This window comes from Rhineura floridana, chromosome 2, assembly GCF_030035675.1.
Source record: "Rhineura floridana isolate rRhiFlo1 chromosome 2, rRhiFlo1.hap2, whole genome shotgun sequence".
Lineage (NCBI taxonomy): Eukaryota > Metazoa > Chordata > Lepidosauria > Squamata > Rhineuridae > Rhineura > Rhineura floridana.
In genome coordinates, this window is record NC_084481.1 from 82,177,601 (window position 1) to 82,198,313 (window position 20,713).

Here is a 20,713-nt window from a genome sequence, read left to right on the forward strand (position 1 = left end):
TTTGGATGGAGTGGCTAGGGAATACTTGTCAAACACAATAATATGAACTGCTCAGTTTGATGACTGAGCAAACAAAATGGACCATTGGTCTCACCTGAAGGGTGATTTTCACAGGAGGACTGCCATCAAGCAGGTTATAGCTCCACCTATCGTCCGAAGGCAAGAATGTTTTTGAAGTCAAGACTAGGGGCGTCAGGCCCCTCCCACTCTCCAGTTCATTCGCAGCGAGTCCAAAGAGAGATATCTAAAAATGCAGGAGAAAAGGCCAACTGGCCTACCAGCAAAGACATAACACAATAGCAATAATCATAATAATATGACTCTAACGTAGCGATATAACCTTAATAGCAGTCTTGACTTCACTAGTAAATCTAATATAATTGCGTAACAGGAATATATGAAAAAAACCCCAAAAATATCTAGGTATCCTCCAACTGGGAGGGTCGTGATGGCAGTCCTCCTATGAAAATCACCCTTCAGGTGAGACCAATGGTCCATTTTCCATAGGAGGACTTCCATCAAGCGGGATGTACCAAAGCAGCCCATAACAGGGAGGGACCACCCACATCCTAATCACCATTAAGAACCTGTTGCAACACTCGTCTGCCAAAAGAGGCATCGGCAGAGGCATAACGATCTATTTTGTAATGCCTTATAAACGAGTGTGGGGTAGACCAAACAGCAGCTCTGCAAATATCAGCAACAGGAGCGTTGGTAGCAAAAGCAGCCGTAGTGGCCGCTGACCTAGTGGAATGAGCTGTTATACTAGCTGGAACTGGAAGCTTAAGGGACTCATAGGCTAAGGTAATACATGCACGCAACCAGCGGGATAAGGTGGAATTAGCTACTTTATGCCCCATAGAACGTGGATGAAAGGATACAAACAAAGACTCAGTTCGTCGTATATCCTGGGTCCTAGACAGGTAGGTCTTGAGAGCCCTCCGAACATCCAATGAATGCCAAGCCTTCTCTAGATGATGGGTAGGATTCGGACAAAATAAAGGAAGAATAATGTCCTGGTTGCAATGGAAAACTGAATTGACCTTGGGACGGAAGGATCAGTTTTCAGCACAACAGAGTCCTTGTGAAAGACACAGAGATGGCGAGCAGAAGACAATGCGCCCAGTTCCGAAACTCGTCTCGCAGAGGTGATCGTGATCAGGAACAGGACCTTGAATGACAACAGACATAAAGGCACAGTCCTAAGGGGCTCGAACGGAGGGCGTTGTAAAGCCTGTAGGACCCTCGACAAACTCCATGAGGGAAAACGGTGGAATACAGCTGGTGAGCGTAACGCGGTTCCCCTCAGAAAACGTTTGATGAACGGGTGCGAGGCAATAGTAGCACCAGCGGAGGACACTGAGAGAATGGACGACAGAGTGGACACGTCTACGTAAGGTGTTGGGTCTAAGTCCCATCAGGAGGCCCCTATGAAGGAATTGCAGCACCTGTTGTATTGTGGCCTGGGAAGGATCGAGGTGCTGGGACTGACACCACCTGGAGAATGCCACCCAAGTATGTTGATATATACGGGTGGTGGATGGTCGTCTCAAGGTCAAGATAATGTCAATAACAGCGTCAGACAGGCCAGCAGACCTTAAATGTCCCCGTTCAAAAGCCACGCTGTTAGCTTGAGCCAATTGGGATCCTGATGCAATATTGGGCCCTGGGATAAGAGGTCTGGCCTGACCGGGAGCGTCCAAGGGTCCGTCACTGACATGGCAAGGAGATCCGAGAACCACGGTCGACGGGGCCAATATGGAGCTATCAGAACCAGTTTGGCCCTCTCGCGTCGTGCCTTTCTCAAGGTTCTGGCTAACAGTGGTATTAGAGGGAAGGCGTACAATAAGCCATCCGGCCACGGTAGCGATAGGGCATCCACCGCTTCCGCTGTCGTGTCCAGGTATCGAGCAAAGTACCTGGGTAGCTGCCAATTGTGACTGGAGGCATATAGATCAACTGAGAAGATGCCAAACCGACACTGGAGAAGATGGAAAATGGTCGAATGAAGTTTCCATTCTCCCAGAAAGACCTGTTGTCTGCTGAGCCAGTCTGCTGTCACATTCTAAATTCCTCTGAGATGTTCTGCTTTTAAGGATTGCAGATGTTGCTCTGCCCAGTCGAATATGAGGGAAGCTAGGTTCTGCAGAGGACGGGACCTGGTCCCCCCTTGCCTGTTTAAATGAGATTTGGCACACATGTTGTCCGTTTGAATGAGAACATGGTCCAAGTGGAACAGAGACTGAAAATGGAGCAGAGCTAAGTGGACAGCCTTCAGTTCCACCCAATTGATGCTCTGAGTCTGCTCTGCTGTGGTCCAAACCCCCTGAACAAACTGGGAGTTGCAGTGGGCTCCCCAGCCGAGGAGACTGGCATCTGTGGTGATAACAGTCCTGCGGGGTTCTCTGAACGGAGTGCCCTGGGTGAGATGTTGGACCCTCGTCCACCAGCGGAATGAAAGACGCAGTGCGGGGCTCAAGGGAATTGCTCGATGATTTGACCTGGCAATGTCCTGCTGAAACAGCAACAAAGCCCACTGGAGTTGGCGAGTATGAGCTCGAGCCCATGGCACAATATGGATGGTGGACACCAACATTCCGAGAGCCCTGGCTAGAAGCATGACGTCTGCGGTTGCGTGGTGCATCAGAGACCGTGCGATGTCTGTGATAGCAGTTATGCGGTCTGGAGACAGGAACACCGTCACCTGCAGGGTGTCCAACATCGCCCCTAGATGTTGTAGGCGTTGGGTTGGTTGGAGATGGCTTTTGTCGAAATTGACTAGCCAGCCGTAGGCCTGCAAGACATGGAGTGTGAGCGTTAGATGGCGATGAGCCAGCTCCCTGGAACTTGCCCGTATTAAAAGATCATCCAAGTAGGGGTAGACATGGACCCCTTGAAGCCGGAGGTAAGCCACTAGTATGAGTAGCGCCTTGGTAAATACTCTCGGGGCAGATGAGAGGCCGAACGGAATCGCTCGATATTGAAAATGCTGGGGGCCGAAAGCAAACCGAAGGAATTTTCTGTGGGCTATGCAAATAGGCACATGGAGATATGCTTCCTTTAGGTCGATAGAAGCCAGGAAGTCTCCTTCTTGAAGGCTTTCTGTAATGGAGTGAAGGGATTCCATTTTGAATCTGCGATACTTTACGAAACGGTTGATGAACTTGAGGTCCAACACCGCCCTCCATGACAGATCTCGTTTGGACACAGCAAATAGGAGGGAGTACACCCCTTCCGACCTCTCTGTTGTAGGGACTGGCTCTATTGCCGCTGTGTCCAAGAGGTGATGTATGGCTGTCTGCATGATGCAGTGCCTGGCTGGTGCCCTGGGACAAGGGGAGGGATGAAATCTGTCTGGAGGGGTTGCCCAAAACTCTAGTGCATAGCCATAACAAAAAAGATCTCTGATCCAGGCGACCTGAGTCAGACACAGCCAATGGTCTCCAAACAGAAGCAGTCTGCCCCCAACCGGTATCGCATCAGTACTGTCTGTGCTGGCGAGACCCTCCCCTATATGAGGACGTTGAGGTACCTCTGCGCCCCTGGTACTGACCTCTGCCTGGGAAACGTCTGTTCCAGACTCCCCTGGAGGGACGGAAATCATAGGTTCGGAAATCGCGGCCTCGTCCCCTGGGCCGCGTTCCTCGAAAGGGCTGGGTCGTGCGGTATGAGGTGAAACGTCTGAAAGGCCTCCGATCAACGTTCCTGACAGTGGCCAAGACAGGCTTTCGAGCATCCTTGGGGTCAACAAGCACTGCCTTTAGGGCTTCCTCACCAAAGAGTAATGAGCCGGAATAAGGTGCCCTTGATAAATTAACTCTGGCTGTGGAGTCCGCTTGCCAGTGACGAAGCCAGAGGGTCCGTCGAGCGACTACCTGAGCTGCCATAGCTCGTGCTCCCAGCTGATTTGCGTCCAAGGTGGCATCAGCCACAAAAGCCGCCGTCTTGCGCAATTTCATCAGTGACCTCCTCAGAGAGACAGGATCGGGATTAGGATCATCTAAGAGGTCATCCAACCACATCATCGCTGCCCTGGAAAAGATGGAAGCTGATGCCAAGGCTCGCATGGAGAAAGCGGTGGCCTCATGATTCTTGCGTAAGGCAAAGTCCAGCCTCCGCTCAGTGGCATCCTTTAAATGTGAATCTCCTTCCCTCGGCAAAAGGGATCTAGAGACTAGACTGGAGATCGGCTCGTCTATGCCAGGGACGGCCAGTCTGCTTGTAAAGTCCGGAGCCAAAGAGTAAAGTCTGTCTGCAAGGGCGTTAAAACGGCGTGTTTGTAATGGATGAGACCATTTGTCCTTGGCCAGTTTAGCAATAGGATCTGGCACAGGAAGGTAGCGCTCTGCTGGTGTGGGGGATTTCAAGACCCTGGCCCCTTTAATAGCAGGAGTGGCAGCTGCAGGTTGTGTAGATTGGAGACCAAGGGTGTTCAATACTCTGCAAGCAAGGGGCTGATAATCTAAGGCATCAAACAGGCGATAAGATGTATCCTCCTCATGTTCCGAATGATCACTCCATTCGTCTCCTTCAGCTTGCACAGCAAATGGTGACTCCTCCCCACAAGAAACGTCATCAACAAACCTGCCCCTGGCAATGTCAAAAGGATTTGGAGAACATGATGGATCTGCCTCATTGCGTACACAGTGGTCCACACTGCGCTGAGGAATGGCGGGGACTTGTGACGGTGACTGTGTTTGAGTGAAGAACGACAGCATGTCTTGTAGTTGTGATATGAACTCATGAGACAGCTGCAGCCCCGGTGAGGTAGATGGTTGCGCTCGGAGAGGTGACGTTATGGACGGCTCAGCAGGCTGTGAAGATGAATAAGCCCTAGGTGGTAATATGGAAGGAGGGTGGCTGGCTGCTGGTTGGTCAGGAAACCCAGCAAAGTCCTCCTCCTTGGAGGAAGCAGTCGGAGAGTGAAATAGATTTTTTAACTGTCCCTGGCCCGCGCCCTCGGAAACCGGAACAGAAACGTAGTGTGGCCGCTTGGTTGTGCTGTGGCTGGATAGATGTTTAGTTTTGGCAACCGCTTTGGTGTGCTTATGCTTGGCCGCCTTAGATTGTTTCGGCTTGGTTGCCTGAGTTGTCACTGGTTGTTCCACCATCATATATTTTCTAGGGGGTTCAGTACACGGCCACGGATGGGGCAGAATGTACAGACCCGAACAGGCTCAGTACACGGCCACGGATGGGGCAGAATGCACCGGCTCAGATGGCTAAGTACACGGCCACGGATGGGGCAGAATGTACAGTATCAACAGCCTTGGTACACGGCCACGGATGGGGCAGAATGTACAGATCAAACAGCCTTGGTACACGGCCACGGATGGGGCAGAATGTACAGTTCCAGACAGCCTGAGTATACGCAGAATGTACAATTGCAAACAGCCTTGGTACATGGCCACGGATGGGGCAGAATGCACAGTTCCAAACAGGCTTTGCACACGGCCACGGATGGGGCAGAATGTACAGTTCCAACTAGGCTGGATACACGAAACAGCTTCAATAGTCAGCTTCACGCAGCAGTTTGTGTTGAAGAACTTATAGCAGGATTATAGAGGTTCTGCTCTGCAGCATACACACAGAAACTGACAGAAAAGGCAGAAACTGACAGAAAAGGCCTAGAACAGAATCGTTTACTATGAAAAGGACCAAACAGAAAGGGCGGGAAAAAAAGGGGGAGGAACAAAATGGCGCCCGCAAAAAGAGCGGGAAAGTTGGCCAATCAGAAAGGCTTGGGGCGATGAAGAAGCAATGGCGGTCACAGGGGAGCACCAGCGAGCTCAAAAAACGGCCTCAAAAAACGCTCTGGAGCCGCGGGGCTGAGAAGCGCAATCACGGCTTAGAGAGCGAGCCAGATCTCTACAGCCGCGGGACAGACTCAGCAAGCGAGGGGAATAAGGAGCCGCAGCCGCAGGCTCTGAAGGCAGTCGCAGCGAGATTTAAAATGCCGCAGAACGAGCCGGGGAGGCGGGGCAGCCCAACCAGAAAGGGACACTGAAAGTAGAAAGAGCCGCAGCCGCAGGCTCTGGAGAAAAAACTAAGGGAGCTGCCGCGAAAATAGGCGGCGAGTTGAAAAAAGAGCAGCGGCGCAAGGCAGAGAGCTGCAGCCGCAAGCTCCTGGATTAAGTCTGCGTCTGCCGGCTGAGGAAGGGAGAACCACAGCCGCGGTCTCCCAGAATCACCGTTCGGCTAGGCAGGGAGCTGCAGCTGCAAGCTCCTGGAGTAAGTCTGCGTACGCCGACTGAGGAAGGGAGAACCGCAGCCGCGGTCTCCCAGAATCGCCATTCAGCTAGGCAGGGAGCTGCAGCCGCAAGCTCCCGTAACAAGGCTGCGTCCGCCGCCTTAGGAAGGGAGAACCGCAGCCGCGGTCTCCCAGTAAATAGCTAGGGACTGAGGGAAAAAAATAGACAAAAAGGGGATCCCCCTTAAGTACAAAGACAAACAAAGTACAGTCAGTCCCACAGACTCTAAAGTAAAAGACAGAGGGAAGGAAATAACGTGGAATACACACACAAAACCTCCACACCCTGTCACACAAATACACAAAAACTTATCTAGACGCTAAGCTATATATCCAACTTGCATGGACGAAGGCAAGAATGAACTGGAGAGTGGGAGGGGCCTGACGCCCCTAGTCTTGACTTCAAAAACATTCTTGCCTTCGGACGATAGGTGGAGCTATAACCCGCTTGATGGCAGTCCTCCTATGGAAAATTTCCAGTATTCACTGCCTAAAAAGATCATGAAACACACAAATTACTATGCTAGAAGATGAACATAGTTTCTTTACAGAAAAGCATTTGTTCTTTTAACATTGTCATAGATGATAGGAAATGATCTTGAGGGGTATTGTTTCAGTAGAACTAAAATACAATTGCACAGAAGAAAAATAAAATAAGGGAAGACTGTGATGCTTACCTTGCCAGTGCTATGCCAACAACGCAGCCTCCTACAATGGACCAAAATCCAATCCAACCTGCATCTACCTGGAAAGGTTTGAGTAAAACAATGTTATTTCAAGCAAGGTAATTGGGATAGTATTTGCCATCTGCATAAACAGCTTAGAGGTTTTATTACAGTCAAGTGGTATAAAATTTTTGTGGAATAAATACCCACAAGAATTCAGAAACACAATGCTCTGAGGTTCTATTGCATTACTGACATACCTATTCTTCATGAATTTGTCTAACCCCTTTCAAAGCAATTTAAGGCAGCAACAACCACTACCTCATGTGGCAGCAAATAGTTTAAGTTATTTATGTGATGTGTGAAGAAATACTTTCTTTTGTCTGACTTTACTCTATTGCCAATCAGTTTCATTTGATAACATTATTAGGGATAAAAATTTCTCTACTTCCACCGCCTTTCTCCTAGATTTCTAGAGGATTTCATTCAAAATATGTTAATACATACACTTCAACAGACATCAATTAATTCTCCTTCCTTAGCCCCTGTTGTCTGCAAACGTTTTCAGTAACTTTTTCAATTCCATCTAGTGACACTTTTAGTACAAAAATAGGACACAGGGTTGTATTCTACAGAGTGCTAAATCAATGTTCCATAACACTAAGATTTTTCCTTGTGCAATGGAATGTTCTCCTTCTCTTCTCCCCCCATGCCCTCCCTAAAATTGTTCTGGGGTTTCCTCTACCAACTATATAAATTGAAATAATAAATAAATAAATAAATAACCCTTCAGAACAGATCTGGGGACAGCGTGGGGCACATTCGCAGGCAGGAAGTCCAGTTGTGCTAGATCAGCGATTCCCAATGTGGGCGGTAGCGCCCCCTGGGGGCATTACAGCCTTTCAGGGGGGCTTTGGCATGACTACAAACTTTAGGGGGGTGTTTGGGTTCATTGGGGGCGTTGACATTTGGCGGTCGGATGCAACAGTTGAAGCATTTAAGTTTAATTTTATTTAATACACAAATCATTAATTTTTAAACTGTTTTGTCCCCACTTAGAATGTATTTAATAGTCTCAATTCATGGAAATAACACTATATTTATTTATTTATTTTATTTATATACCGCCCTAAGCCTGAAGGCTCTCTGGGCGGTGTACAAAAAGATAAAAACAAGCAATGTATAAATACAATAAATACAATAAATCAAAAAACAAAACAAACAAATAATAAAGAAACCAAACAACATCCAGGATACAAAATAATAATGAAAATGCTATTAAAACACACTTTAAAATGCCTGGGAGTATAAAAAGGTTTTCACCTGGCGCCGAAAAGACAGTAGCGTCGGCGCCAGGCGCACCTCATCAGGGAGGCTGTTCCACAGTTCGGGGGCCACCACAGAAAAGGCCCTGGTTCTAGTCACCACCCTCCGAGCTTCTCGATGGGATGGCACCCGGAGGAGGGCCTTAGATGTTGAGCGCAGTGTCCGGGTAGGTTCATATTGGGAGAGGCGTTCCACCAGGTATTGCGGTCCCATGCTGTGTAGGGCTTTATAGGTCAAAACCAGCACTTTGAATCTAGCCCGGAAACAAATAGGAAGCCAGTGCAGATGGGCCAGAACAGGTGTTATATGAGCGGACCTTCTGGTCCGCGTCAGCAGTCTGGCCGCTGCATTCTGGACTAGCTGTAGTTTCCGAACAGTCTTCAAGGGCAGCCCAACGTAGAGCGCATTGCAGTAGTCCAGTCTAGAAGTTACCAGAGCATGAACAACTGAGGCGAGGTCGTCACTGTCCAGATAGGGACGTAGCTGGGCTACCAAGCGAAGATGGTAAAAAGCATTCCGTGCCACTGAGGCCACCTGGGCCTCAAGTGACAAGGAAGGATCAAAAAGAACTCCCAAGCTACGCACTTGTTCCTTCAAGGGGAGTGTAACCCCATCAAGAACAGGATGAACATCCTCCATCTGGGCAGAGAAGGCACTCACCAACAGCGTCTCGGTCTTGTCAGGATTGAGCTTCAGTCTGTTAGCTCCCATCCAGTCCATTATCACGGCCAGGCAACGGTTTAGCACGTTAACAGCCTCACCTGAAGAGGATGAAAAGGAGAAATAGAGCTGCGTGTCATCAGCGTACTGATGGCAACACACCCCAAAACTCCTGATGACCGCACCCAGTGGCTTCATGTAGATGTTGAAAAGCATGGGGGACAGTACCGATCCCTGCGGGACTCCACAATGGAGAGTCCAGGGCATCGAGCAATGTTCCCCAAGCACTACCTTCTGGTGGCGACCCACCAAGTAGGAGCGGAGCCACTGCCAAGCAGTACCCCCAACTCCCAACTCCGTGAGTCTTCCCAGAAGGATACCATGGTCGATGGTATCAAAAGCAGCTGAGAGATCAAGGAGAATCAACAGAGTCACACTCCCCCTGTCCCTCTCCCGACAAAGGTCATCATACTTTAGTGTGCTCTTTAGTAAAGAATTTCTGAATAGCGGCCAGTGTCATATCAAGGAATGGGGATATCAGCCACGCCCTGGCACTAGGTAATGTTCCAATGCTGTCTTGAGGGATGTTGGAACCAATCACGAGAGAGTGTTTGATAAGCTGGGTGTATTGGTGGAGGGCACATTCTTCCAACAGATGAGTGCCGTGTGCAAACGGGTGACGCAGACAGTCAGTTATTTGCTGGTTTTCTTCAGGAATGGGACACACTCCCTACCCGTTGTTTCTGTGATGTTTAAATGAACTTGTTTAACGAAACAATGCCGGTAAACTGAATGAGTTTGTTGTTAAGTAACACAGTGTATTCTATTGGTTCATACTGTGTGGACTTCCAGAGATTGTGAAGTTAGCCAAAACCCATCAAGCTCAAGGATCACACTAGTATTTTATAATAAATCTCATTTTATTTACTTTTCTATAACTATGTATGTATATTAATAAATCATACTAAGAATTCAATGTGTAATCTAAGTGCAATAAAAAGGCATGATAAAAACGATCACTGAAAATACCTTTTATGCATTACTCATATTTTAAGGGAAGAATAGGAAGCATTGCCATATACTTAATCTGAGGGGGGCAGCGCTGGGCACAAAAAGGTTTTGCAAAGGGGTGTTGGTTCAAAAAAGTTTGGGTAATGCTGTGCTAAATGAAGTCATTCCGCTATCACAAGAATTTAGTTAAACACTATCCATAGTCTCCAGTGCATCCTGCTTTGTTCGTTTAGTTACCAGTAACAAAACCAATATACTGCCTGCAATGTGTAAACCAAACTGAAAAAATTTACACACATACATACTTGGCTTATGTGAGTTGGGGTTAATATCCAGTCTAGAACACCAGACCATCCAGAGAAAACACCCAATGGTATAGCATAGGCTAGAGCAATCAACAGAAACCGGGGATTGCTGAAAGAAAAGGAACAATTAGGAACAGATTTACCAAAATAAGATTATCAAGTCTATGTATGGTCTGTTTTAACTTTGTTTTACTGTGTATGTTGCCTAGAGAACATTTTTACTAGGCAACTCACAAATTGAATTAAACAAACAAACAAATCTAAATTCCACTATATAAAAACACTTCCACCTTCCTATAGCTTGTTAAGGTTAAACACCCCTATAGCACATTTACAGGCAACAAGAAGTTGCAGTTGGTTGATGGAATACTGTCATGTACAGATTCTGACTGGTTACCACATATTTCAGGAGGGAAATTTCTACTAGAACAGATATCAAGATTGGAAGTGAATTGCTTTGTCTTGTCTTATAACCCTGATTCATTCAGAGACGGGTTATGCTGAAACAACGTAGTAGAAAAGCTATAAAGGCTCCTCCCTATCCCCATAATATAATCTTCAGCATAACCCAGGTGTTCCACTTCAGTGCCTAATCATGTGGAGGCAGTTTGTGTGGCCTCTCCATCTCTCATAAAGGCCTCAGTGTGACAGGACGTTCACACAGGAGATTATTATGGTAGGAGAAGTTTGCGACACCATTCCAATACCACTTGTCACCACTATTGCCACCAGCTGAATGTATGAAGCATGTGCAGATTGGCTTTCTTGATTGGTCCACTGCCATTGCCCTGCTTTTACCTCAATGTGTTTTCACTTTATAGAACACTAATATATGAACTGTGTTAAGCTGATTTGTCAGGAGGCTGGCAAGTGTCGTGTCAGGAACTTAGGCAAGATGATCTTTTAGTCTCTTCTAAGTATATGACCAGGAACAATCAAAGAAACAGCAGCTGATAAGGTATTTTGATATTCTGCTTAATGCTGCTGTTGCTAGGCTCTTGTTTTCTGGCACCACATTTTAAAAGCTTTAATTAAGTTCCAGAGTGATCACCTTTGTTCTTATTCTTTTTATTGGACTGTCTTGAGTGCTAACATTTGTTGGACAATGAGAGTCATGTTCAATAAGCTATAAAAGCCAAATATTTTAGCAACAAATTCAAAGAATAATATGTTTCAACTTATTCTGCTGCTTGTATTACATCCATACAGACAGCTCAGTTCCTTGATTATACCCCAGCATGAACAACAGAAAATCAGGAACTGGCTTCTACCTGCAGCTCCATTTGCATTTCCACCCTGTGGGATTCCTAACAATAACAGGGAACATGGCTGTGGAACAGGTGGATGCTGTGCTGGGTGCCATTCCTGATCCATAGCAGCATGGAGCCCTAAATTATGGGTATTATTTTTGAAGTAGAAGCCATGGGATAGCTAGCTTTAAATCAAAATGTAACCAAAGATGAATCCTACATCATGCTAGAGGAAGTCTGCAGTTACATTCTCTTCCCTTGCTGTTTCTGTCACTGCTTAATTCTACAGAATTAGCTCCAGTATGGGCTGAATGGTAAGAACTGAAGTGCTATTGTTAAAAGCAGCCAATGGGGTACAATGTAATATGCATGCAAGCACTTGAAACATCTGCTTAATTGCACTCTTCTCTTCTTCTTCAGCTGTATGACAGAACTCCAAAAAGGAGATGGAGGAAGGAATTTTTTTGCCAAGTAAACTTCATTATTCATCTATCAAGCAACATCTGTCTGTTTAACTAGATATGTAACAAAATCAGCCCAAAGGCATGCTGTTGTTGGGTTGGGTGCCAGTAATGAATGTGTTTGCCCTAAGCAGCAAACTAGTTGGGAAAGTACCCTATACAGAAAACTCTTTAATCTCTTTCAGATAAATAATGCTTCTGGCCTACTGAAACCATGTAAAGAAGAAAATATCATAGCTTCACTTAAGCCAGACACTCTCACCCAACCTTTTTAAAAGGTTAGTGTTAAGTATTCATGAATACTCCCAAAAATAATATTTCTTCATGCAAGGCAATACTATTTAAATACAGCAGGTAACTGGTGTAAAGCGTTGAAGTGCTAAACCAGATCCTGTATAAATGTGCCACTCCAAATCCCTACTCTTGTCCGGCAACAAAGTAAATTACACGAGGTCTACAGTACAAGGAGAAAAAGCTCAAATATGTGTGTTCAAATAAATCCATACAAATTATTCAGTTTGAAAGCCTTTGGAAGGAGAAGATGAAGAGGAAAGGAATTTGAACACACTCACAGTGATGACCATTTCCATTAAGACAAAGAGACAAGTCCAAGAAACTGTGCTAAAAGATGCAGAATTTCCCCCCTCTTCAAAACAATTCACCTTAACTGCACACTAAAATGAAGCTGTAAAAGCTGTGTCATCATCACCCTGTCAAATAAACAGAAAAGCACCAAAGAAACAACTTTACTGTAAATGTAGGAAACAACAAGCTGCTATCTGCTTAGAAAGAAGTATATACTTCTCAACTGCTTCTGTTTAAGAACTGCAGGGGACTGTACAGTTTACAGTCTACGATTTATCGAGGGCGCCTCCAATAAATTAGCACTATATTCTACATTAAGAACCTTTTCAAAATTACTAACATGTCCAGTGATTTGGCAGAATTCTTTAAACTACAAGTGTTCCCTATTTCTTTCTGCACACCTGTTGTAATTTACAGAAGTAGTACTTTGCACTGAAATAATTCTCTGCTGCATTTAGTTTGCTTAGAACTTTTAAAGATAGAACACATTCTATTTTAGGTTCACAAAGGTAGAAAAGCCCATTCTAGGAGTAGGGAAAATGGTTTCAATAGCTGCAAAAAGATACCAGTCATTTGTAGGGTTGCCAGGTCCATGGCCTGAGACTGATCCTGTATCTTTAGGAGAAGAGAAAGTCAGCCAAGTGCAGGTGTTCTTGCAACACTATAATAGGAAAAACCACAAGGTGGAATTCTCCCTTCCCCCTGCACAACTTTTAAAGATACAGAAGACCTCTTGGTTGCCAGGCCCGGCCTCCAAGCTGCAACTTGTTATTCCAACAGGGAGGCAGCTTAACCTTATCTACTCTGCCAAGGACAGGAGGCCTGAGTTGCCATAAATTAGTAGCCCTGCCCTTGCTGTGAACCTTCTAGGCTATTCCATCATCAAGAGATGTCATGATTAGCTAACTGGCCCTCTTGCTGTTGCCAGGCAAAACCCCATAAAGGAGGGGTGATTCTTCAGTTAGTTGTCCTCATCCCATCTTGACTTACCTATGTGATGTCTTGTGGTATAATAAGCCAGCAGGAGACTAGGCTCTTATACTTTATGGTGTATTAGCTTAGGCTAGTAAGTTTTGTTATGTTTTGTCGGTGTGAACCTCTCACTGTGTTTTATGTAAAGTTGACTATGCCTAGGGTGTTTGGGCTTAAAGGAATTGTATGCTGCTCTTTTATATGCACTTTTAATATATTTAATAAACTACCTCATATTACCTGGTGTGTGTTACTTGGGATTGTGGCTCTGAAACCAGTACTTTATCTACAAATCTACTGACTACTGTTTTGGGGTTGGGTTAGAGGCTCCAGAGCTGTGAGTGTAACCTTAGCTCTAGCTCTTGGGAATCTCTACCAGTCCATTGGTGCTCTGAGTTTCCCTTGCTCAAAGTGAAAGACCAGGTTAAGGGGGGGTGGCAATCTACCTACCTTACAGGGTTGGTGTTGGTGTGACTCAGCCCTGGTAAGGAGAGGCACAGGGAATGCCTGCCCTGGGATAATTGCCCAGGGGTGAGAGAGTTGGACCCAGGGGCTTTTGACAATTGCCTCCGTCTACTGTTTCGTACTTCATTGAGGATCCTTGTTTGAAACCCATTTCAAGTATGTATGTACACTGCACTTAATTCTAGCTCAAAATTCATACATTGATTCCTGAAGGTTTGTTTGGAGTAGTCTATAAAGTTCCATGCCACAGTCTGTTTCTGGAAAGTGTGCAGCTCCCATGCTGTTCCACAATATTGTTGCTAATCAAGCTATGATGGCAGCCTGAGGTTAAAATAATGCAAGGTCTAATAATGTTTTTCACTCCCTCATTATAGCAACTAATCTATATTTATTCTTTGCAATCATTCTGTTGTACAATGTTTCAGGAAAAGTAAGTACTTGGCTATCCGGAAAGGATAAGCCAGCACTGTGTGTCTATTCAAATGGAAGAAAGCCGGCATTAGCTCTGTTTGTTACAATTCTCTGCTGGAGATGGAACCTGTTCTTTTCAAACATATTCTCAATCTACTGAACACCTTAAGAACCCATATAAACTAGATTAGGCTAGATTGATAGAAGCCTTGATAAAAAACAAGTATTTTGACAATGATTCTGACACTAGCAGTAATAGCTGCGTACCAAGACTGGATGATACAACTATTGGCAAACTTACCAAATTGTACTTCTCTAATGTAAAAACTTTACATTAGAGAAATACAATTTGGTAAGTTTTCCAATTGTACTTCTCTAATATAAATCTGCTGCAGAGCGTTAAGAGGAGCCCCTAGGGCAGATTTAGGGAATGTACAGGGCTGTAGAGGGAGGACAAGTTCCACTGTGCTCACACAAGTTGTTCCATGCACACAGTGATTTAGTTAGACACAATGTTCAATTTGGAAATAACTGTAAAATAATTCTAAATGCACCAAGAGATTTTCACAGATAAGAACATAAGAAAAGCCATGCTGGCTCAGGCCAATGGCCCATCTAGTCCAGCATCCTGTTCTCACAGTGGCCAACCAAATGTCTATGGGAAAGCCTGCAAGCAGGACCTAAACACAAGAGCACTCTCACCTCCTGTGATTTCCAGTAACTGGTATTCAGAAGCATGCTGCATCTAACTATGGAGGCAGAGCATAGCCATCATGACTAGTAGCCATTGATAGCCTTACCCTCAATGAATTTGTCTAATCCTCTTTTAAAGCCATCCAAGTTGCTGGCTGTCACAGCCGCTTGTTTAGACCACTCATAAAAACCCTTTTAACAGGAGACAGATTCTGATTAAAGTCCATTGAAAAAGCTACTTTGTATAATTAATTGTGTCCATTTATCTAACCATACTTTCAAGCCTTCATATTTACATACTTCTAGTTTCTAGCTCCTAAAGCAACACATAATACACTCTGTTACAACCAATTATAAAAGAAACTATTTACTCTAGAAACAAATGATTAAACATCTGCCATTAATAGCTATGATAAACAGTCTCATCTATTCTGGAAAACAAAAAGATGAACAGGATCAAGTGCAATGCCTGTACCTATGCAGCAACACAAGCCATGGTGCAGCAAAATGTTTAAAGAGATAGCATCGGTGGGCCAATGTAAGCACAGCACAAGAATGACAACTAATGTTAGTGGGGCACATGAGTGATGACTCTAGGCATAATTTATCCACGTCAAAAGGACTTAAGACCATTCTTACACCAGCTACTGTGAACATAAAACAAGACTCCACTCAAAAAACAAAAAAACAAAGACCAAAACACAGCATTTCTTTTATATCCTTCTCTGAAAAGAAATGTGGATCCTAAATAGTTTCTTCTTCTGTGGCTTGTCTTTCCTGTTTTATTACATAGTTTTACCAGTACTTATTGAATTACTATTTTATATAAATCAGGGCTGGGGAACCTGTAGCCCTCCAGATATGACTGGACTTCAATTCCCTTCAGCCCTAACCAGGATTGCCAATGATCAGGGATGATGGGAGTTAGTCCAACATCATCCAGAGGGCTCACAGGTTCCCCAGCCCTGATGTAAACTACTCAGTGAGGTTTATTTGAAAAGCAGTGTATAAATACCCAAGGGTAAATAATCATGAGGTGACACAGCAATGAAAATACTATTTCACACACTGATCACACAACACTGAAATCAATATGGATGCAGACTCCAGCATATATATTACAAGTGGAAAGGAAAGAGCACTGAGTAGACACAGACAGAACAAACAGCCTACACAACTACTACTACCAATCGGCTCATACTGGAGCAAGGCTGGAAGAGCAGCAGCGTCTTGGAAGTCACACTGGAAGTATATTCTTTACCCAGCCACCTATTATACTGTCTTAAATGATTTTACGTAACATGATCAGTAAAGAAAGCTAATTGGAAATTACTTACTAGGCAGAAACTACAATAGTTCAAGAGACAAAACTCTGCACTATTTATTGTTAAGATTCTAAATACCAAATACCATGATTAAACCTGACCAGAATATACTTCAATAATGAAGATTTGTATAGATGACAGCTCTCAAGATTATTAAATTTGCACTACAAATGTAATTCACATATAATGCACTATCTGAATGTCTCACAGAACCATTTTAAAATATCTCTGCTGTGATAGACTATTAAAAAAAAGATTCAGGAGAAAAATGTTAAGCTTTTGAAAATCAAAGTAGACAGTGTGCAAGGTAAAGGAAAGAGCAAGTTCCAGAGGCATCTTAAAAGGGAAGTACCTAAGAAAGAATTAGATTGCTCTTATAGTATGACGCAAGCCCAGCATTTGAAGGTAGAGCCTCATAGATAGAAACATATTCACTATGTAAGTATAACAGTTATTTCTTTTTAATTTTTAAAAGGTTGGTAAATTTGAACTTTTGTAGTTCTCCATTCAACTTTAGAGGGATCTCAGAGTCGGCATTTAGAACATTGTAGACAAGCATCCATTTTATTAACATAGCTCCCAGATGGAGCCCTGTCAATAGAAAATTTATATTCCACCTGCAGATCCAGCTGTTATTAAAGTTTTTACTTGACAGTAACATTTTAACATCGCAGCCCACAGGCAGACAAGGAGGCTTGCTCTCAGATGACAGAACTAGTAATGGTGCCAAGTGTCCTAAATGGAAATTGATACTTTTTTAAAAAAAGGATCTTGTATAGGCCACAGTCTATGCTGACTGGCTAATTCTGGTTTTGGTCCCAGAAAAATATGAGGTACAAAAGAGGGGCTTCTTAATTAACAGAACAATTTGGGTCTCATATTATCTGTCCTTGCAGTGCTCAAGTTGTGTGGCAAGAAAAAAAACCATTTGTGAGATCATGTTGTCTTGAGCATGTAAGGAAGGTATGTATGAAAATTATGAGAAAGGAAAAATGAGGAATTATTTACAAGAATATAGCAAGGGTTGGATGCATGGCGCAATTCTGCGGAAACACCAAATACACAGAGAATGCAGGTTTGTGTGCAAAACCTGGCTCCCTAAGAAATTGTTTTCATTTTAAGAAAGAGCAAGTTTCTAGAGCTTATGCTTCAAAAGAAATCTGTGAAAGTGCATTGGAATGCTGACTGAAATATCAACAGACACAGGCATGGTTGAATGACAAATCAGAATAAAGACTGCAAAATAATGGGGGAAACCCAAGTTGACTGATTTTGCATAATTTATACAAGTCACAGAATGGAGCTTTTCTTGGCACATAACTTCAATATTTTAGTGGAGAATATACACAGCCCCAAGTACAGCACCAAATCAGAACAATTTCAGTAAATCTATGAAATAAGAATATAGATTTTATCTATGAAATTATATCAAGCTAACTTCTTCATGGTTTGACCATTTCTAGTAATTTTCACAGTATCTCAAAATGTGGGGATCACAGTTCTTCGGCAACGACAAACAAATGTGAATGCCTGTTCCTCCTAGTGAGTGTGCAATGTCTGGGAAAATAGTCCCCACTTTCTCCACAGATGTCCTTTTCATGCAACACAAATTGCTCAAGCTTCAGAGGAGGGCTGGGTGTGAATGGAGTAAGGGCACAGACGTCTCATGAACATATGAAGCTACTTTATATAGGATTAGACCACTAATCAACCTAGCCTAGTGCTGTCTGCTCTGACTGGTAGAGGTCTCTTAGTCCTGCTACTTGAGATCCTTTGAACTAGAGATGACCAGAACTGGAACCTAGTCCTCTTTCATGCAATGCATGTGCTTTACTATGGACCAATGGGCTTTCTCAGTGATGCCCTGATGTGCCTGCATACACACATGCCAAGAAGGAGAGGGTTAAGAAGGCAAAAAAGAAGGGGCCATTGAGTCTTATGGGGAAATCACTCTGTTCATGGATGCCCCGCCCAAAATAGAATTCCCATATATTTTTAGAATAAATTGCATAAATTAGGCTTGACCAGTAAAGTGCAGGTCTGACCGTACCATGAGACAGAGTGAGGAACGGCTGATTCTAGGTGTTATGGAAGGAAAGCAAATTATGTGTTATCTTTACTGCTGAGAAAGGGGAGGTTGTTAGTATGAGACTAGACATGTTGTTGTGGCTACTAAGGCAGAAAATCCCATTATGCTAGTTTTGGGTACTTGACTTGGGGGAGGAGGCATTTCCTTGCTCAGTCTTGGGCAGCAAAATGTCTTGGCTTGCCCTGATAAAGACACTTCATTTTTCATTTTGCTCTGCTTAAGATTCACACAATCTTCATTAAAAGTAGAGAACTGATTCAACTTCTTACTAAGAACAAACTAATCGGTTTCACTGGCTTTTAGAACCCTCTTCTTCTGTTATGATCTCCTTTTATTGTACCATAATTGTATCATTTCAAAATATTGGAAAACTGTGAAAAATAAAGCCCAACATTATAAAGGGCAGAACCTGCCACGATCTCCTATACAAAGCTGGCCACAGTATACATACCTTAACAGCCTACAAAAACTTCTTCGATAGCTGAGTCTCTGGCTAGCTGCAGCCACACTGGGTGGAAATGGAGGACGTGATGGGAAGTAGGCTAGGGCTGCAGAGAATATCAGGGCCACAATGCCAAATTCTAAGGGAATACAATTAAGAAGGAAACTATTATGGCAGATGATATTTTACTTATTTATTTCCATTTATTAATCATTTCCTATAAAACATCTGGAAGTGATTAACAGTAATATCAGCAATAAAAACATAACAGGTGCAAAAACAAAACAATTTAATGTATAAAAACAATTCAAATCAGAATCAGCAGACAGACTGAAATAAAAGATCTCCACTTAAAAGGACTTCCTTTCTCAACATGTGCGGAAAAGACAATAGAATCTGTGCCTGTCTGATGTGCAAAGGGAATAGGATATGAATATTCATAAAACATACTGTTTGATCTACATTCTTCTCTCTCTCGCACTACTTAAAAAGTGAACTCTGCTGCCATAGGAATGGCAGAGAATGTGACCTGTATTTATCTAAATATCTAATGAATACGTACAATTTTGTTTGCTCACAGGCTCCGCCTCTCTTTCTGATGGAAGGGTGGGGCCATAGGTCAATGGTAGAGCATCTGCCTTGCCTACAAAGGTCAAAGGTTCAATCCCTGGCATCTCCACGTAGGGCTGGGGGAGAGCCCTCCCTGAAACCCTGGAGAGCCGCTGCAAGTCAGTGGAGACAATACTGAGGTAGAAATTCCAATGGGTTTGACTCAGTATAAGGCAGCTACCTATGTTCTCTCTACTGCCACTGCCAGTCCCAGCACTGTAGGGCCAGGCAGCTGGGAAAATCATAGAATCAGTGCTTTGATAGCCAAATGTGCTCTAATGTCTGGTTTTAAAGGACAACTGTCACTTAAACTTTCTCCTGTCTAAGAGATGCAGAACATCTGAGCTTTAGAGGGACAGGCAACACGGACACCACGACCTCCCAACTGTGTGAGGAGTAATTGCTATGCAAGCAGACAAGTGTCAAATTGCAATCTCAGAGTTAAATATATAAGCTGCAGCTTTACTGGGACAATGTATGTGAAGAGCTTTTAACAATCTAAGCTCTTTGTCATACAGAACGCAACAAGAAGAAGGTAAGTCACTGAAATGAAGTGTGAAAGAAAACCATTTCAAGTGAAAGGAGCAACATAAAAGCAGCATCCCGTAGAAATTGTTACGTGAGTACAGTACTTGAAGGAACAACAGGTATATAGGAATCAGAAAGTCTAACATGCTACTTGGAGTCCATCCTTGGTTTTAAATACAAGGAGGAGAAGTTTCAAATGGGATTCCAATATTAGCACAGAACAAAATCTAAGAATGTAGTCTGAGAGGATGTGTCAGCATGAAAGGACACACCATTTAGGTATGAAGGATAGGGATGGGAACAAAATAAAGACAATAGCCATGGTGCGAGACCAGCCTACTGGGACAGATAAGTGGCACACAGCCTAACATACTGTATCTGACAAATGCAAATCCCTTGATGCTTCAAAGGAAGCATAGATGACAATCACACAAGTGTATCCTGTTTCCTGTTGTTCACTTGTAGCATCCCATGTTCAAAGATGGGGGAGAGAGGCGGCCTTCTCAGCAGTTGCCTCTATCTTATGGAACTCCCTCCCAAGGGATGTGTGGCTGCACCCCTCAGTTGCTATGCTGGAAGTTTTCAAAATGACTTTTAATTTATATGTTTTATTCACCATGCTGATGTTTTATTGCTGTGGCTCTGGAAATGGTTTTTATATTGGCT

General features: G+C 43.9%; 1 protein-coding gene across 2 annotated transcripts in view; it reads right to left on the reverse strand.

Annotated features, from left to right (window-relative positions):
- Positions 1 to 20,713, reverse strand: part of SLC49A4 (solute carrier family 49 member 4) — a 109,804-nt gene that overhangs the window by 38,003 nt on the left and 51,088 nt on the right. For both annotated transcript variants that reach the window (XM_061609105.1, XM_061609107.1), the window contains exons 4-6: positions 18,920 to 19,049; positions 10,218 to 10,326; positions 6,928 to 6,995 (exon numbers count right to left, since the gene is read on the reverse strand). In XM_061609105.1, the coding sequence (XP_061465089.1) occupies positions 6,928 to 6,995; positions 10,218 to 10,326; positions 18,920 to 19,049 (307 nt within the window). The remainder of the gene's footprint in view (positions 1 to 6,927; positions 6,996 to 10,217; positions 10,327 to 18,919; positions 19,050 to 20,713) is intronic.